Source organism: Chaetodon trifascialis, chromosome 9 (assembly GCF_039877785.1).
Source record: "Chaetodon trifascialis isolate fChaTrf1 chromosome 9, fChaTrf1.hap1, whole genome shotgun sequence".
In the NCBI taxonomy this organism is placed as follows: Eukaryota; Metazoa; Chordata; class Actinopteri; order Chaetodontiformes; family Chaetodontidae; genus Chaetodon; species Chaetodon trifascialis.
Window position 1 is genome coordinate 16,053,946 of NC_092064.1, and position 17,309 is coordinate 16,071,254.

General features: G+C 42.7%; 1 protein-coding gene across 1 annotated transcript; it reads right to left on the reverse strand.

The window, feature by feature from the left end:
• Nucleotides 1-11,237: 11,237 nt before the first annotated feature.
• Nucleotides 11,238-14,329, reverse strand: LOC139336881 (mRNA decay activator protein ZFP36). The gene is made up of 2 exons (XM_070971179.1): nt 14,209-14,329; nt 11,238-13,629 (listed from the first exon to the last, which is right to left on the reverse strand). The coding sequence occupies exons 1-2, from the start codon at nt 14,239-14,241 to the stop codon at nt 12,406-12,408; spliced, it is 1,257 nt and encodes a 418-aa protein (XP_070827280.1). The 5' UTR covers nt 14,242-14,329; the 3' UTR covers nt 11,238-12,405.
• Between the last annotated feature and the right edge of the window lie 2,980 nt (nt 14,330-17,309).

The following is a 17,309-nucleotide window of genomic DNA, read 5'->3' on the forward strand; positions in this document are numbered from 1 at the left end:
GTGAAAAGAGACAACACTTCATCCGCTAACCCAAGTCAAAGAGCAGTAATACAACAATAGTATTTAATGCGAAGACGTGAGCGTCAGCGTGTGCCTGAATGTGAGCCAAAGGATGATTCCTGGTCTGTATATTCGCACATTGCTCCCCTCTGACTGTATCCAGGCAACAGCTCATAATATTGATCAGTGTGTTTGATCAGAAGGATATTGATGGATCTTGAGTTTCGTGTGAAATGACGTCTTCCACTTTCTTTTATTTATACATTGGTATCCAGGAAACGTGTTGCAATGAAAACAGTTCTTTCTGTGTGTGTGTGTGTGTGTGTGTGTGTGTGTGTGTGTGTGTGTGTGTGTGTGTGTGTGTGTGTGTGTGTGTGTGTGTGTGTGTGTGTGTGTGGCCATGCATTCCTCGCATTGTGGGGATATAAATCTGTTTACACAGTCACATTGTGGGGACTTGCTTTCCTTTTGGGGACAAAACATAAGTCCCCATGGTTGTGGTATGGTTATGGTGAGGGTAAGTCTCCAGGAAATGAATGTAAGTCTATGTAATGTCCCCAAAAATGATGGAAACCTGACAGTGTGTGTGTGTATGCGTGTGTGTGTGTGTGTACCTGAAGACAGGGCTACACTCCCCTAAAAACAAAAAGGGGAGGAGAAGACATGCACCTCTGGGAACAACCATCATGAAAATTCCCCCAAATTGAGTTTTTTTTCTCATTGTTCTGCGCTCATTAACACTCTGTTGGGCTGCTCACCAAACACTCTGACCAGCGTCATCAGACTCTTTGCTTCCTCTTTTTTTTTGCAGTCGTCAGTGCCTCTAAACCACTTCACTTCCCAAAAGCTCTGCCTGTGTCTGCGTGTGCACACATAGATGTACCCAACTGTTTGTAACTTCCCAACGTGAGCTCTGTCGGTTTGTTTTGTCACTTGTGGTCAGCTGCTGCTGTACCAGCATGTTTGTGTGCACCGGTAATTTCTGGATTCCTTGACCACTGCTTTGTTGGGATGATAGCTTGAGAAACCCTGGCTGAGGATGGGGTGGACGGGTGGGGGATTCATTAAGCGTGACTTTGAAAATGTACTGTTAGCTGTGTTACACAGGATCTGGAGCAAATGTACGATCTAACGCTGTCCCATTGTTGAGTGAATACACTGGTGTAGAGGATGGCAGTTCATTTTTTGTACATATCAGCTGTTTCTGAGCTTTCAACCAAGTCTTGAGGTCTTCATCAGCAAATTAGTGGTCGTGTATGGGACAGATCATAGGGATCTTCCCCATTTACGACCACTTGTTATCATGTGACGTTCCACACTTAGTGACCAGGATGACACCAAAGCCAGATCCATTTGTTGATGAAGACCATGACAAAGCTAAGGAGAAGCTGATAGAAAGCCCTTGAGCTGAGATTATTTTGTCTCCTCTCCTCTCCTCTCCTCTCCTCTCCTCTCCTCTCCTCTCCTCTCCTCTCCTCTCCTCTCCTCTCCTCTCTGTTTCCACGATGCTTATTTTCATAAGAAGGAATTCTGCTGCTCTCTGCACTGCTAGTGTCACTGTGGTATGTATTCCTGGGAGGGAAGCCAAGGCTAAACACACATACGCCATATCCATTCCTTTCCTTTCAATACCCAAACTCACCATACACACACACACAGCTCGCTAACCACTTCATTTTCGGCCCACCTGTATAAACACAGCAGTGTGTATATGTGCGTATGTGTGTGAGCGCTTCCTCACAGAGAGGCCTATTGTCCTCCAGGCTAAGACGTGTGTGCTGTGTCATGAATCGGCTCGGCAGCCACAAGCCCGCTGCTGATTTTAGCTTAAAACTAAAGCGCTGGGCCTAAAATAACACGTCCACTGACAAGAAGCAGCTGAGCTATGATAATGCTCCCTCAGCATCGAGGCTTTTTAAGGATCAGGACGTAAATCACAATGTCTTGAAAGCTGTGACTCACATAAAAGATATTGTCACGCAGTGGAAAATGAGAACATTGTCTGAGGGAAGATGATTTCTGTGAACATCTAAATAGAGAGGGAGAATGAGGAAGACTAAAAGTTGGTAACAAATCATTTTTTAATATTCCCTGATGATGCATTATGTTTCTGTACATCCCGAATATTTGCGTAAATTACCGTAGGTCTAGCATTTCAGTGAGTTCAATAATGATGTGAAAAATAAGACAAAAAACTAAGTAAAAGGAAGACATATTTATTCACTTACAATGTATTTATATGGTCGGAAATAGACAGGGAGGATTTGCTTTGTGAGGAACTGTAGAATTCTGCCAACTAAGCCAGAGTCGGTTCAAACTGACAGACGTCTTCTCGTCTCTCTGCTGTTGGAAACTCTTAAATTGTGAATTGAGCTAAAATTATAGCCTAACCTAGCATGGTGTATTTGCTTCCAGATTGCCATCCTGTGATCAAGTTGGCCTCAAACATGCAATAACTGAGTCTCTGGTCACTTGAGGGCAGTGGAAACATGATGTAAACAGCTCACTGACATATTATTATCTTATGAAGTTGATGTGGCGAATGTGTTTGCAAACAGTTCCTTATTCACACTTATAACAGGTATGAGCATTTACTTGGAGTAGTATTTTTGACCACCTGATCAACGCAAGTTTAATATTCACTCCCCTTCTAACTCTGGTTTGGTCTCAACCAGCTCCTCAGACAAGAGTTTCACCTCTATGTTCACCAGCTAGTGGCTAACTTTGTCCGCGCGTCGTTTGGTGCTCAGCAGATAGCTTAGCGGCTTTATCACAGTCCACATAGTGAGCTGTAAAAACCAAAACAAGCACATGCTAAACTGCTCTGTAGAGCTGAGAGTGCTGCACAGTTGGTGATAATTCTCTGTGGCTTCACTGTGAGCGGCCCCTTTCATTAAGCCTTTGATCCATTGTTAATGTAAAAACACTGATTATAGCAGCTTAAATTCTGAGGCATGAATAAGGCATCCGTGACATTCCCTCAAAACTGAAACTATTCCTTACACTTAGTACTAGCATAATATTAATATGTGTAATTAAGCGCCTCCCCATAAAATCACCCAAATGCAGCCTTTTGATATATATGACATAAACTGATGTCATTCAGGGACTGTACAGTTCAAATCCAAACTAGGCCTCTCCTCCTCAGCTGATGTTTGAAGTGTAAAGGCATTTCGCCTTTAACACAGAAAGCTGTTTTTGATCTCATGTGCAGGTCACACATCTGTTGTTCATAAACACACTGACGCAGTGCTAATTTATTTTGATACCATATTAAGAAAAGGACATCAAAACAGGAAGTGTGAAGTCTAAAAGGAGAAGCATGTACTGAGTGTGAGCATGAACAGGAAGCGTGCAGTGAACATGTATGGGCCAGCCTGTTGTGAAAGATCTTCTTTAATAAGACAAACAGATGTGAAACTGTTGAAAGGGACTTTCTTCTTCTGCCCAACACCCTGATGTAACTGATCAGATGGCCACAGTTCATAAAAGTCGAACAATTCTGGCAAGAAGACTCAAAAGTATCATCTAAATTTGATTGATTATCCTAATTTGGGCCTCGAGCTGGTTCTCACACATTGCAGACATTGCAGGGGTGGCACGCAGGACTTGGGGGGGAAATGTGGAGCAGATCTTAAAGTTGAATGAGTCTTAATCATGTGGGAACAAAAAGCAAGAAAGACTGCTTTCACTCTGGTGAGTTTATCTCGAATCAGGTTAGCAGAACGCATTCAGACAGCAAGATGGACTGATGTTTGACAGCAAAGGAAAGAAAAACAAATGACGCTCGTAGAGCAATCACACCAGTTTAAGTCAAAGAATACGATGAAACTTATCTTGATGTCGGGCTCACGGTCGATGTAGCGGGGGAGGCTTTTGTGTTTAAAGTCTACAGCAGCTTGGGCGAAGTTTAGATTTTTTATTCACACAGCAGAAACTGGATCATGCTGCTCATGTTCTCACGCTTCAATAAAACAGTTTGGCTTATTTTCCTGATGCTTTTTCCCTCAATGTTATTAATGGTTCATAAAAATGCATTGTTTTCTCAAACCTGAGAACACATTCCCTGGAGGACGTCGTAGCATCTAAAGAAAGACGGTTGAATTGATTTGTGTAAATACAGTTTATTGGCGCACCTTTGTCTCTTAATAATTCAGTTCTGTCTGCCATCCAAGTTATTCATCTTGTTTTTTATGCCTCTGCAACAGCCCATGGGGTGCATGCTGTTTCTGCTTTTCACATCACATCATCTAGATTCACTTCCTGTTTTGTAAAATAGGAAGATGAATGCAACTGGATGATAACACATACAATGATAGCTATTCTTCATGCTGACAGTGCTTCTCACTCTTATGTAGATTGTCTTATGGAAACCCTAAAGTGATAATACTGTAAGATTCAGTAAATGACAAACAAAATGCTTCAAATAAGACTTAAATGCACAGCACAATTAAAATCCAAATTATATTTTAGTCTTTCAATGTGACCCAAGTTCACGAAGCAGCAGGGGTTTTCATTTGAAACCCAGTGAATCGCTCCAGTGTTCCAGTGAATCGGAAATAGAGCACTTTGTCACGAATTCCTCCAAGTCTACCGCTGGTCCCAAATCACACCAGCCAGTGAAAGTGCAAGTGGAGAGAGGAAGAGTGGAGTGAAAGGAAAAGAGAAGTGGTCAGGAGGGCTGGGAGAGGGTGAGTTCAGGGAATTTTTCTGCCGTCTCCCTTCGCTGAGCTTGCCAACTCCTCTCCCCCTTCCCCCTCTTCCATGTCCTCCCCCTGCTCCCTGCGTTTGCGTCACACCACTTGGACTAGCACAAGAGTGAAGCTGGAGGAAAAGAGGGCGGGAGGAGGATGAGGAGGAGGAGGAGGAGGAGGAGGGGGAGGAGGAGAGTTCTGCAGCTGAGGAATGTGCCAGAGAAAGAGAACATGGCTATAAAAGGATAGCACTTCCACTCTGTTGCTATGATGTCACTACTCAAATATTTCCTTCTTCCTTTCCTTCCAAGTCTGACTTACTGACACTGCTATTTCTCCTTAATTTGCCTGGGTCTCTCCTTCTCCCTTTCTAGCTAACTAAGTATGTAAGTATGTGGGTTAGCAGTGAGAGGGATGTTTGTTTTGGTGCGTGGATGCATGGGTGGATTACCGAAGGCCCAGGCCAAGGGTCCCAAGAGCTCACGGGCCCCTAAGCCGGAGCCTCTGCATGAAGCTGCTGTTATTAATGTGGTACTTTTTTTTGTCACACAGTCAAAGGGATTAGTCATTCATGTCAATAACAGAGGCCCAGAAGTCCTGCTGAAACACAGAATGAGTAGCCAAAACATTTATTTTGAACATGTCACAAGACAGACAGCTTCACGATACATTTCAAATGTTTATCCCCTCAGTTTAGGGGATGTGTACTCCCTGCAACATGGCCCCTTAAACCCTGTGGGTAGAAATCCAAAAAAACAAGTTCCAAACAACCCCCACACCCAACCCCAAACACACACACACACACACACACACACACACACACACACACACACACACACACACACACACACACACACACACACACACACACACACACACACACAAGCTGTTTATGTGACATTTTTGTGAAGTCATGGTTCATGCAGACCCCACAATGTTGTTTTCCTCACCTGAGTGGGCCCCCTCCATCATACATGTGCCTGCAGACCAGAGAACAACAGCATGAGCAGAGCAGGTGGGATTCTATGATTCTGTAAATTAGGCTTAGAAAATCTTGTGTTTGCTATATGTGACAGCGATTTGCTCTTGTTGATATTAGAGGTGACCTGAACTTATTTCTTATTTGTGGTTGACAGCGATGTATTTTGTCAGTGTACTGTTGGCTTTAATTGAGTGTATGTGTGCTGTAAATCCTGTGTTGTTGACATGCAGGTGAATATTGCTGAAGTACAGGTTAATGTAGTTGTGTTGTTGTCTGTAAGTCAATGTCCCTGACTTAATCTTCATGTCATGGGCCATGTATCATGTCTCCAGTTCCCGTAGCATCTCTAAATTGGGATCTGGTATTCAAAATGATTGCAACTATAAAACATAAAGAGAGTAAAAAAGTAAGGCTTAGCAAAGCTTAAGCTATGCTTATTGATATGAACCTGTATCAGTAAGTGAAATGGAGGTATCATTTAAAAATAATCAGAAGATATCCTAATGTCTTCCCGAGTTAGAGTTAGCCACCTGATGAGGAAATAAAGGAAGCGCCATATTTGAAAATGAGTTTCCCAAATCTTCACTTTCCTCAGTTATTCAGATGTAACTCTTATTCACAGCTAAGCACAACACTGTGTGTCCCATTTCTTCTTTTCACACCTTCACCCCTCCCCTCGTATGTGAATGTGAGTCATAATGGTGAGTCAAGGAAACTTAACTCTGTGGTTGTTAGTCATCAGCACAGCGCTAAGCATCATGGGAAACGCACAACATCTTGAACAGTAGAGGGCAATAATGTGACATTAAAGTAGGTGTGAACCGCTGCTAAACAACACAAGTAGAAAAATAAAGAGCATGACTCCTCAGACTTGGTCGCTTATCTTTAGAGATTGTTTCAGTCATACTTCTGATCATGACTCTTTCAACAGTGCTACAGAGTTAGCTTACCGCTCTCATTCAAAGGCCACTTAAAACTGCAGCACACTCCAAATGAAAGAGGGGCTTTTTAGGGGGAGGGTCAAAGTATTTTGAAGTACTTTAAGGTGCATTAACCTGTCAGGTTTTTATCTTCTCCAAGATAAAAAGGTAGGTCCTTCCAATGACCCAGTTCGTAAGGCAGAAGTTACATAACGTCCTCCGTCATTCTCTGAACTGGTTGACGAAGGTTTGGGGTTGAAAGATTACTCAACCGTAATGCTTAATCTGCAGGTTATGACAGAGAGGGAGGGAAGGAGCTGTAAGAAAATCAAGGCTGAAACCTGACTGTGCTTGAGTTTGCACACAAGCTACAAGCACACAGAAACACACACACACATCCAATCTTTGCTGCTGATTGCCTCAGGTTGAAAAGCTCCAACAGAAATGGTCAAAGTAGCAGCTAAGCTGAAAACAGATTGCTGTCAGAAACTCACGATAAGGAGAAATTTGCACTCTTCACCACCTTCCCAGAGGAGTTTCACCTTTACTTATCTTCTTTTTCCTGCTCTTGTAATCCCTTTTGTCCCTCTATCATGCTTCAGTTTTTGTCTTTCACTTGCTCACTTCACAGTCAGTTCATGTCTATTCTTTTTTATTTTTGTCTAAGTTTAAAAAGGTCAAATAATCTTCCCACTATCTCGACAGTAATTTGTCCCTCTAGAACTCTCTGGTGTTCTCTCTTGTGTGCAGTTATGACACGCATGAAAGTCTGTTTTGCCCTTTTGACACTGTTGCTTAAGTTTCTTTAGATAACACTATCTTTCCATCTCTTCCTCACCTTTAGACAACATGATATACATTATTGCTTTAATAAAGCTCAAACCAGGTTTGAATTTTATCTCTAAGGTGTGTGTGTGTGTGTGTGTGTGTGTGTGTGTGTGTGTGTGCATATATTGCTCATGTAGTAGGGACATAAACATGTTGACACAGTCACATTGCGAGGACTCACCTTCCTTATGAGGACAAAACACAAGTCTGCATAATGTCGTCATTACATTTTAGGGTGAAGATTTGGGTTAATGTCAGGTTCAGGGTTAGAAAAGTAATGGTTATGGTGAGAGTAAATCCAGGAAATGTAAGGTAATGTAATGGCCACAAAAGGGATGGAAATGCGACTGTGTGTGTGTGTGTGTGTGTGTGTGTGTGTGTGTGTGTGTGTGTGTGTGTGTGTGTGTGTGTGTTCGTGTTGTGTGCTCAGGATCAGGTGACTTGGGTAAAGAGAGTTTTGAGAGCAGGAGCTTTGTGGTTGATTATTAACAGCTCCGCAGAAGGCGGTGATTATGTTAGGCCTGTGCTAAGAAAGACCTGTTACTGTGGTTGAGTCAGAGGGTCGAGGAGACATGAAACAAATATGAACAAAATGTAGGTAATGATTAAATTAATACTTCATTTTCTTTGCAAGAAATTAAGAACCTTAACTTTGATGCCAGGAGTTCAACATACTCGCAGTCAAAGGCTTGCTTTACCTTTTTTATTAATGAACACGACCTCTGACAAGAGGATAATAAGCGCTGCGTTCATGTAACTGTAGTTCCATTGTGTCAAGTACGAGCTGTGCAGTTTGGTGAACTTTAACCAGTCTGGTCTTATAGAACGGGCTGGGAAGTTAATATTTGTGCGCACACACAAACACACACCGATCCCTTCTTTTTGTCTTTGCTGTTTACTCTTTGTGGTCATTGTCCATCGCCATAGCAACACATCCTGCCATTGGTCCAACGGGGAACAAGGGTGTAAAAACACAATGCACAGTATGAGCCGTGGCTGAAGTTTACTGAGTGCGCGGCTGATATATCTTTAAGTGTATCTCAGCAGTGTGTAATATACAGTGCGTGAACAGAAGTTTTTAGAGGGACTTTCTCATTAAAGGACACATGTACATCTGTACATCAATTTTTGGCCCATGTGTACTCCAGCCAGCCCATAGAACCATAGAAAGGCAAAAATTATATTGATATTTGTGACAGCATCTCGAAGGGTGTAGTCTGCTTTCTCGGTTTGGATTAAAGGAAAGAAACGATGTATTATTCTATTTCAGGACTCATAGTTTGTGTTCACACTGAGATTTGAAACTACAGCAGCTTTTTGTTCCCCTATCCTCCACTATGCCTTGTGGGGTTTTTTTTAGCTTCTCTGCTGGGCAGAGGCAAAACAAAGTGAATAAAGAGGTTATTGATCAAGAGCACTATTAGTTGAGACTGCAGGTGGATATCATCAGTCATAAACAATAATGAAGGAGAAGACAGAGGATGGAATAAAGGAAATAGGATGGGCGGGGGGATCAGGTATGGGTGGGTGGATAGGTTGGAGACCTGATCAACGACATGTATTTATATATTTTAACAACAGTTCTGTAATGTACTTCTGTATTTATCAGAGATTCACTGTGATCTTTTTGCTTTCACTTGCAGTTTAAAAGCACATTATGTTTGCCATTCTCTATGTGCATTTGTCACTGTTTGCTCCATTGTTCCTCTGTACAAGGCTTGAGCAGGCTACTGTAAATGTGCATAGTATGTACTGTATTATACCAGTATACAATTGGAATAACGTTAAGAAAATCAAAAGCAATAATTTTACTAACCCTTGTATTGTATTTTATGTCCAAGTGACCAAAGTATAAGACACTGCAAATTTGATTAAACCCAGTATTTCACACCCTGAATATCATGGAAAATCCACTGAATATTGTGGAAATTTGCTCATTTTAGCTTTTTGGTTCAGACAAGTGTCTACATACATATCCAATAGAACACAGTCTTGTGGTCGGACATCCATATGTGCTCACTACAAATGAACCACCCCACAGTTTGGGTAGAGGTGCATCGAGTGTGAACCCAGCTTGATGTCACCCACTGGCTTGTGGATCGCTGTTTTAAAGCCTTGAGTTTGGTATTATGGTCATTGCCATCTTTCGGAGCTAGACGTGATCATATTTGGATGAGAAGATGGAGCTGGGGAGGATATGCATTACTGTGTCTCATTTTCTCATAAGCTTCTATACAACTGGACAACTTTTTGCAACCAGTGGAGTTGCATCCTGCTGCCCATTAGACAAAATAAAGGTGTAACGCACAGGCTTCACTTTTCAGACCCAGAAGCTCCATCCACAAATGTCATTTCAGACTAATGCAATGAGCGCCTTTTGTTTGTATCCTTCTCAGATAGTGTGAGCCATTATTGTGAAATATGTTTTTTTTTTTTCTTTTTTTTTTCTTTTTCCTTTTCCAGATTACAGCCTTGCTACATGGAATCCAGTGCGTTGACAGCATGACGGATTGTGGTTGCTCAACACATGGTTGCACTGGGTGAATAAATGGGAAATTGCAACAGGGTATTTTCGTGAACTTCTGCTTAACTTGCAAATGTGCCTTGCACAATCCCATGTCCATGAAGGTTTCTATCAAAATGGCCAATTCAGCTCAGGAAGCAGTGGTGGTTGTTACAAATTTCCAGTGAAGACAGAGCATTATGTGTAACCCTGCAGCCATGATTAATGCACAAAATATGTCTGTGATGACGGCCAGAAAACATGAGATATATATTCCCTATCACATTAACATTAATCAAATGTTGTCAGTGTTTTGGCACTAATTACAGCTGTGATTCTTTGTGGTGGAACAGTGGCAACACTGTCGCCTCACAGCACAGAAGGTCCTGGGTTCAATTCCCACCTGGGGCGCAGTGGGCACCGAGGGCGTGTCCTCCACCATGCCTTTGGTGCCTGCTGCCCCTTATCTCGAGGAAAGGGGCCTTTCTGTGCGGAGTTTGCATGTTCTCCCAGTGTTCACCTGGAGGATCCTCTATAAAAAAAAAAATGAAACTCCCCTCTAATAACATGCATGAAGATCACCACCTGACCAATGGTGACGACAAAGAGATCTCGCTCCCTGGGCGCCGGTTGGATGGCAGCCCACTGCTCCTGGTCTGCAGCGGAGGAATGACTTACCAGGATGGGTCAAAATACCCCCCCAGTCTTCCTTGTTACTTACCTCAAACTCAGCTGGATGAGTTGGATTAGAAGTGTGTCAGTGATTAAGGTCAAGTCATCCCAGACATGCCACCAAGTTCAACCATGAATCAGCCGAGCTTTTTATCAGACTTTGTCACAGATCTGTACCTCTATTTGCGGAGATCCAAATGTATTTTGTTCCACCAGTTTGGAGTATCACTGAAAAGGACTACTTGTTTCAAAGCATTGCAGCTTAAAAGCTAAGGGCTGATGTGCATGCATGTCACCATTCATGAGGTGATATGAATCCTGTCATCTGTGCTGTATACACAACAAAGACACTGTATGCCACAAAACACAGTCAGAGAGGAGGAGGCTCAGAGGTCTACATGCAACAGACTATTCTGTCTCTGTTTCTGTGCATGTAACCTGTAACAGAGCAGAAAAGGGATATAAAATCGCTTAAAGGTACTGCAGATGAGGGTGTTACCAAGCTATACATGTGAAGGTGCTAGTTATGATTAATGTGAAATCTGTAAGTTGTGTAAGTGGCCGATATATTTTATTCAGAGGACATCTTGTATGAGGTTGTAGTTCTCAATTAATAACAAATGAGCCAAAAAGAACAGCATACATTCATTTCTTTATTCAGAAATTTATTTTGTCCCTTTCAGGCAATTAAAAATATAAGATTCTCTTTTTTACTGCGTTTTCTCACATTGGTATTTCACAGACCTTGAAATATTTCTCCATAAATAACGTACAAAATACATTTTTTTCTTTAAACACAAATAAATATCATAATAAATATATTAGTTTAAGTTAACACAAGGCAACCAATAACCGAAAGGAATACTGCGGTGTTAAAGTCCCTGAACCAGGTTGTCAAACAAACAGGGGACAATAAAACATGGGGTGCAATTTACAAACCAGCAAAGATGACAGAATGTTTTACAGAACTGAGTCTTATCACAGATATTTAGATCTAACCTCACTGACACACATTTCTCTATAAGCACACTTTGATCTTTCAGGATTCTGCAACTTATGCATGCTTCTTGCACCCCAGTCTCAGAAAAACGATACATACACCCACACATGCATATATACAGGCGCACACACACACACACACACACACACACACACACACACACACACACACACACACACACACACACACACACACACACACACACACACACACACACACAGAGCAGAGTGAAGAATGAAGCTTTGGTTTGAATGCTACTGGGAGACTTGACAGTTTCTCCCATTTGAATTAGCTGTAAAGTGCATATCACAGATAAAATGGCATCAATGACACATGTCAGGTCTCACTGATTAAGGCTACTGAATCAAACAGACTGTTTGTGGCACCAAGGGTAAATAGCCTATCAGGCAGGGAGAATCTTTAAGGCACAGGAATGAATGATTATCACTAAAGCCATTTTGATCACTACAGATTTAGGCTAAGTACAAACCAGGCTATTTACTGGTACTGTCAAGACCTGCAGAGGAGTTCATTCTTATGGAAGACCACATACAAAGGTCTAAAAGGCTACACAATGTTTTAAAGTATAAAAATAGAGTCTGATAACATTTTGGTACTAAAATCATCTCAGGATGTGTAGTTTACCCAAGATGAGTTCCATTTTTACAAACATAAATTAAGAACGTTAAGTGTTATTTTGTCAGAGTTGACTTGTCCTGATCAGTTCCGGTTCCGAAGAAAGTCCAGACGAACAGACACAGTTAACAAGGTGTCAGTTCTCTTCTGTTCTCTCCTTTTGGATTTGTTTAGTCGGACAGCGACAGGCGTTCAAACACAGTGAGCCTCTTGGTGGCTGATCCATCAAACGTTGGAGACTCGGTTCCACTGGATCCTCCGCTGCTGCTGCTGTAGCTGTCCTCCAGGGAGTCCTCAGAGGAGAAACGCTGGAGCCCAGTAGGCTTCATGAATCCTCCATGGCCTCCGGGAGCAGGAAAAATCTTGCTGTCCTGGTGGTGCCCGTCCTCCATGCTGGCGAAGGCTCTGCTGTTGTTACTATTAAAGTTATTTCCATGGCCACACACACAGCGTGAGGCCTTTGGCTCCAGGATGAGAGGAATGTTGTGGATGTCTCCGGCGCTGGCACGGGTCTGATAGTTGCCAAACTGGAATGAGGCTGCCTCCCGCTGCAGGGAGTCAGTGAACACTGGGGAGAGGAGATCAGCAGGCGGTGGAGAAACAGACGGAGCACGGCTGAACGCCAGGTTAGGATCATTGAAGGATGAGGGGAATGACGGAGGAGGTGAGCTGCGTGAGGAGCCCAGGAACCCAGCAAAGCTGACACTCTGGCGCAGCTGGTGGCGAATTGCAGCAGGAGCCTGTTGCTGTTGATTCTGGAATTTAGCGGACGGTAATGGACCACCGCTGATTTTATCCTCATGGATGAAGTGGCAGCGTGAGCCATAAGGGCAGTAGCCAAAGTTGTAGAAGGTTCTGCAGGGCTCTGTCTTGTACTTGGGGTGGCGGTACAATCCTCGCAGCTCTGCTTCACCATGGGCAAACTGGCACTTGCTGCCATACTTGCAGCTGCCGGTCTCCTGGAAGCCACGGCACAGCTCAGTCTTGTAACGATTGGGGGACACCATTGGTTGGGCCTGAGCTGGGAGGGTAGATGAGGGCGGGAAGCCCGGCGGTGGAGCCACGGCAGTGGAAGGGCCTGAGGGAAAAGCCTCCAGGTTCTTCAGCTGTGCGAAGGAGGAGAGCAGGCTGCTGCTGGACTCGGTCAGGCTCATGGAACGGTCGGGCCTGAAGGGGAGCTGTTTCGGTTTGGAGACAGGGCCCTGGCTCCAGATGTTGGATGACCAGAAAGGACTGCCACTGTCAGTACTGTTAACATGCTCCGTGCTCATGCTGTGGCTTGAGGAGGCAGGAGGAGAGGGAGGAGAGAAGAAGGAGCCTGACCGGTTCAGCCGACTCTGCCCTGGGACTTTGAGTTGAGACTGGACTTCATCCAGGGCCAGGTTCACGAAGTTCTGTCATCAGATAGTTGACATAGTTAACATCCAGACACTGATGCTACACATTTGAAAGCAATACACTGTTTATTTTCTTTCCTTTTTGACCCTACTTTCCACAACAAATCTGTATCTAGTTAGAATCGTTATTCAGCTAATGATAACTCATTGAAATACAGGTTCATTTATAAGATCTTTCATTTCTTAAAGAAAGAAATGAGGCAAAAAAAAAAATGTCAAGACAAAGTCATTAAGAAGACAATCATAAAAACTAAAGGAAAAGCAAAAACACTACTAGAAGTTACATAACCTTTATCTGCCATTTACATGAAAACACAAAATACTTGAGAAACAAACAACCAGTCAACCGCTGACTGTCTGCCTTATCTCATAATCTCTTTAAAATGGAGAAATCCTCTGTGACTACACTCGGTTCAAAAGGAATTCACTGTCAAATCAGTGATTCCCAGAGGAATGAAAAGAGGACGAATAAACAAACACTTCAGGAAGGAGTTAAAGAGTAAACCCCCTCCAACTTCATAGAGCCTTTTTTTAATCCCCACAACAAAAGGAAACAATTCACAAACTTTGACTCACCTTTGTGAAGATGTCGTCAAGCATTTCGGACATGCTGTACCCTTTTAGCCAAAAATGAAGAAGATTCAGCTCTGATCCACGGCTCACTGTTAGATACCTGTGTCCAGACTTGAGTCAAGTTAACTCTGCTTCAGTTAACAGAGCTTATATAGCCGCTCTAGAAACTCCTCCCAAGGTTGGGGAGGAGTTTCCACATGCTATGTTCCCGGATGACCCTCCCTCTGCCTCAGGTTTCATAGTGAGCTCAGAGGAGGGTGGGTAGCGAAACAACAACAAAAAGGGAGAAAAAAAAGAAAGAAAACTGTGTATTTTTAGCTAGCTGTGTGAAATGTTTCAGTTTTGTAGGCATGCGAAAGCAAAGTGGCTTATTTACATAGCTCTCATGCACTCTCTCCATGGCAGCCTAAAGCAAAACGTTTGTTTTTCTACATTTATTCTTATGCTGTACATGTTCCCATGAATGCTGTGAACTTTCTTGCAGAAAGTACTTAATCATTCCAGCTGTGTGAAAATTTTCAGGATCTAAAGCACCCATGTGTGAAGAAGACTGTTTATTTTGACCTGTACACTGATCCTTTTCATCCCACGCGAACAAGCAGAGCACACGTACACAGACACGTAATCATATATTTACAGTATATACATTCCTATGACTAATTGTAGGGTTTCAGGAAATGTTAAATCATCTTGTCACTGGTCACACACTGTAAAGTTTCTCAGCATTTTACCTACAGAGACATGCATGTATTTACCAGAATACATACATCTATATTTCCCCTTATTTTCTTCAGTTTCTGTTCTGAAACTGAGCTTCAGTATTCCACCAAAGCACTGAAAGAGTCCAACAGTTACCACAACACAACCAACAGAGGTATTGACGGGTAGAGGGCAGAAACCTTTGGGCTGAAAACAAGATAGAAGTGAGTAAAAATAAACACCAGGGCCAAGTTATCTACATAAACCTGAACACTGGACTCTCATGCAGTATGATAAAAAATAAAAGCATGAAGCGATGCTTTAATTTTGTGTTTCATCCTTCTTTTAGCACTCTCACTCCATGCTTATTTCACTATTTAAAATGTCACATGAATCATACCGAGCACATTTGTTGAAGATGTTTTTGTGGAAGATTCACACCCTCGTCCCACTTCGAACTGTATGGCCCACAATGGAAAATAAGGATGTCATTCTTCATCTGAACATGTCGAAAAACTTCCCAAACAAACCTGAAGATGCTTTTATTTGTTATTTCTACGGCGAGAGTTGCAGCAGTTTGTTTTCCTTCTCACAGGACAGGAATTCAAAGGAGTGTGGCAGCTGCCCCCCCCCCCCCCACGAACGTATTACAGTAACATGGTGTGTGTGTGTGTGTGTGTGTGTGTGTGTGTGTGTGTGTGTGTGTGTGTGTGTGTGTGTGTGTGCGCGCGCACGTGTTATGTGATCCTTTGATACTTTGTAGAGTACAACTGTGGACATGATCACCAAGTCATTTCCTCGACTCACACATGACAAGGCCTGTTTTTACACAGTGTCATCTGACTTTCAAGACTATACAAATGTCACACACTCTTTTCTCGTCTCCTGTAAATGCACTCAAAGCACATCTGATCAGCTATACAGCTCAGAGTAGCTTTATTATCTCAGCAAGTGACCAAACATACCCTGCTGTGTGTATTGATGGTTGATTAATCAAATCAGAGGCTCGACAAATACAGAATGATAGAAGTTTATTGGTGATTGAGCAGTGAGATATGTGGGAAAATGAGGGCAGAAGTGAAGCAGAGAGAGAATCATCTGAGCAGTGAATCCAAATAAAGTCTCCTATGCTGATATCAGCTAATCGAGAGACTTCGTTACTTTCTGCTGCTGCTGCTATGTGTCGCCCACTCGCATGAGTCATATTCAATCCTGGCAATGACGGTACATACGTTCTAATAAATGTTGCGCAAGTGTAGAAAAGTCACAGCAACATTGATTAGTAAGTGGTAACGCGTGACACTGGTAAACAGAAGGATGGCATCACAAAAACCGCCATACTCAACTTGAGGCCAAAACATTAACAAACAAGAATTCGCAAACTGTGCAGGAAGGCACAGAGAAGTCGTGAGGCGCAAGTTCATGAATTGTCATGATCCTTTCAAGATAAACAAACTGTTATTTGTCTTTAGTGGCTATAAGGCCAAAGACTTTTTTTGATTTCTATCTCTAAGGAATGAATCATCTGCACAGGATTCAGCTGCCATTTTTTTTTTTTTTTTTTTTTTTGACAAAAAGTATTCAAATTCTTCAGTAAAAGCAATAACAACATTTACAATATTAGCTGTAAAATGTTGTTAACTACTTCGTGTGCTCAAATCCTCTAGGCCATCTTCTGTTTTGAACAGTGTTTTTGTTATTTGAGAGCCAAAAAGCACCAACAGATATCACACCACTCTACTGGACTAAGAGTACAGCAGAAGAACAGCTCGGTCAATATTGCAAACACACTAACTTCCCACTTCTGCTTCAGAATACACTGAACCATAGTTTCACTACAACTTTACCGTCAGAGCACATCCCAGTTCTCGCTGTACTTTCTTAAGCGTATCCCCACATAATAACTCCATACATGTGTATCCGTGTCACTAGTTACACCAGAGCCTTGAGTTGTGTCTGAGGCTTCCAGTGCCATTTACCCCCGCCCCCCCCATTACAGACTGACAGGCTGACCGAAGCCAAACAGGCCTCTCATGTTCAGTTATTAATAACTGCAGCTAGATATAAATAACTTACCTAACTATAAACCTGACAGCACTAGATACTCTTTTTATCCTCTACTTTTGCCAGACCTTTTCTCAGCAGCCTGCCAGTAAATTGGTGCAGAGGTAAGGGCAGCAACTGGCTGCAGTGACATGTGTGTTGGTAGTATGTGTGTTCCTGCGTGTTGTGGTTACCTCGCTCTACTTGTTTCTGTTCTGCTCTTGCCTCAGTTGCATGGAAAGTCACTCAAACAGGGAGGGGCACGCACACACATACATGCTCACACAAACGCAAGCTCACAGGAGCATTCCTGCTGACGATGGCTTCCAGGTTGTTGTTTTTTTTTTTTCTTTCCTTGGTGA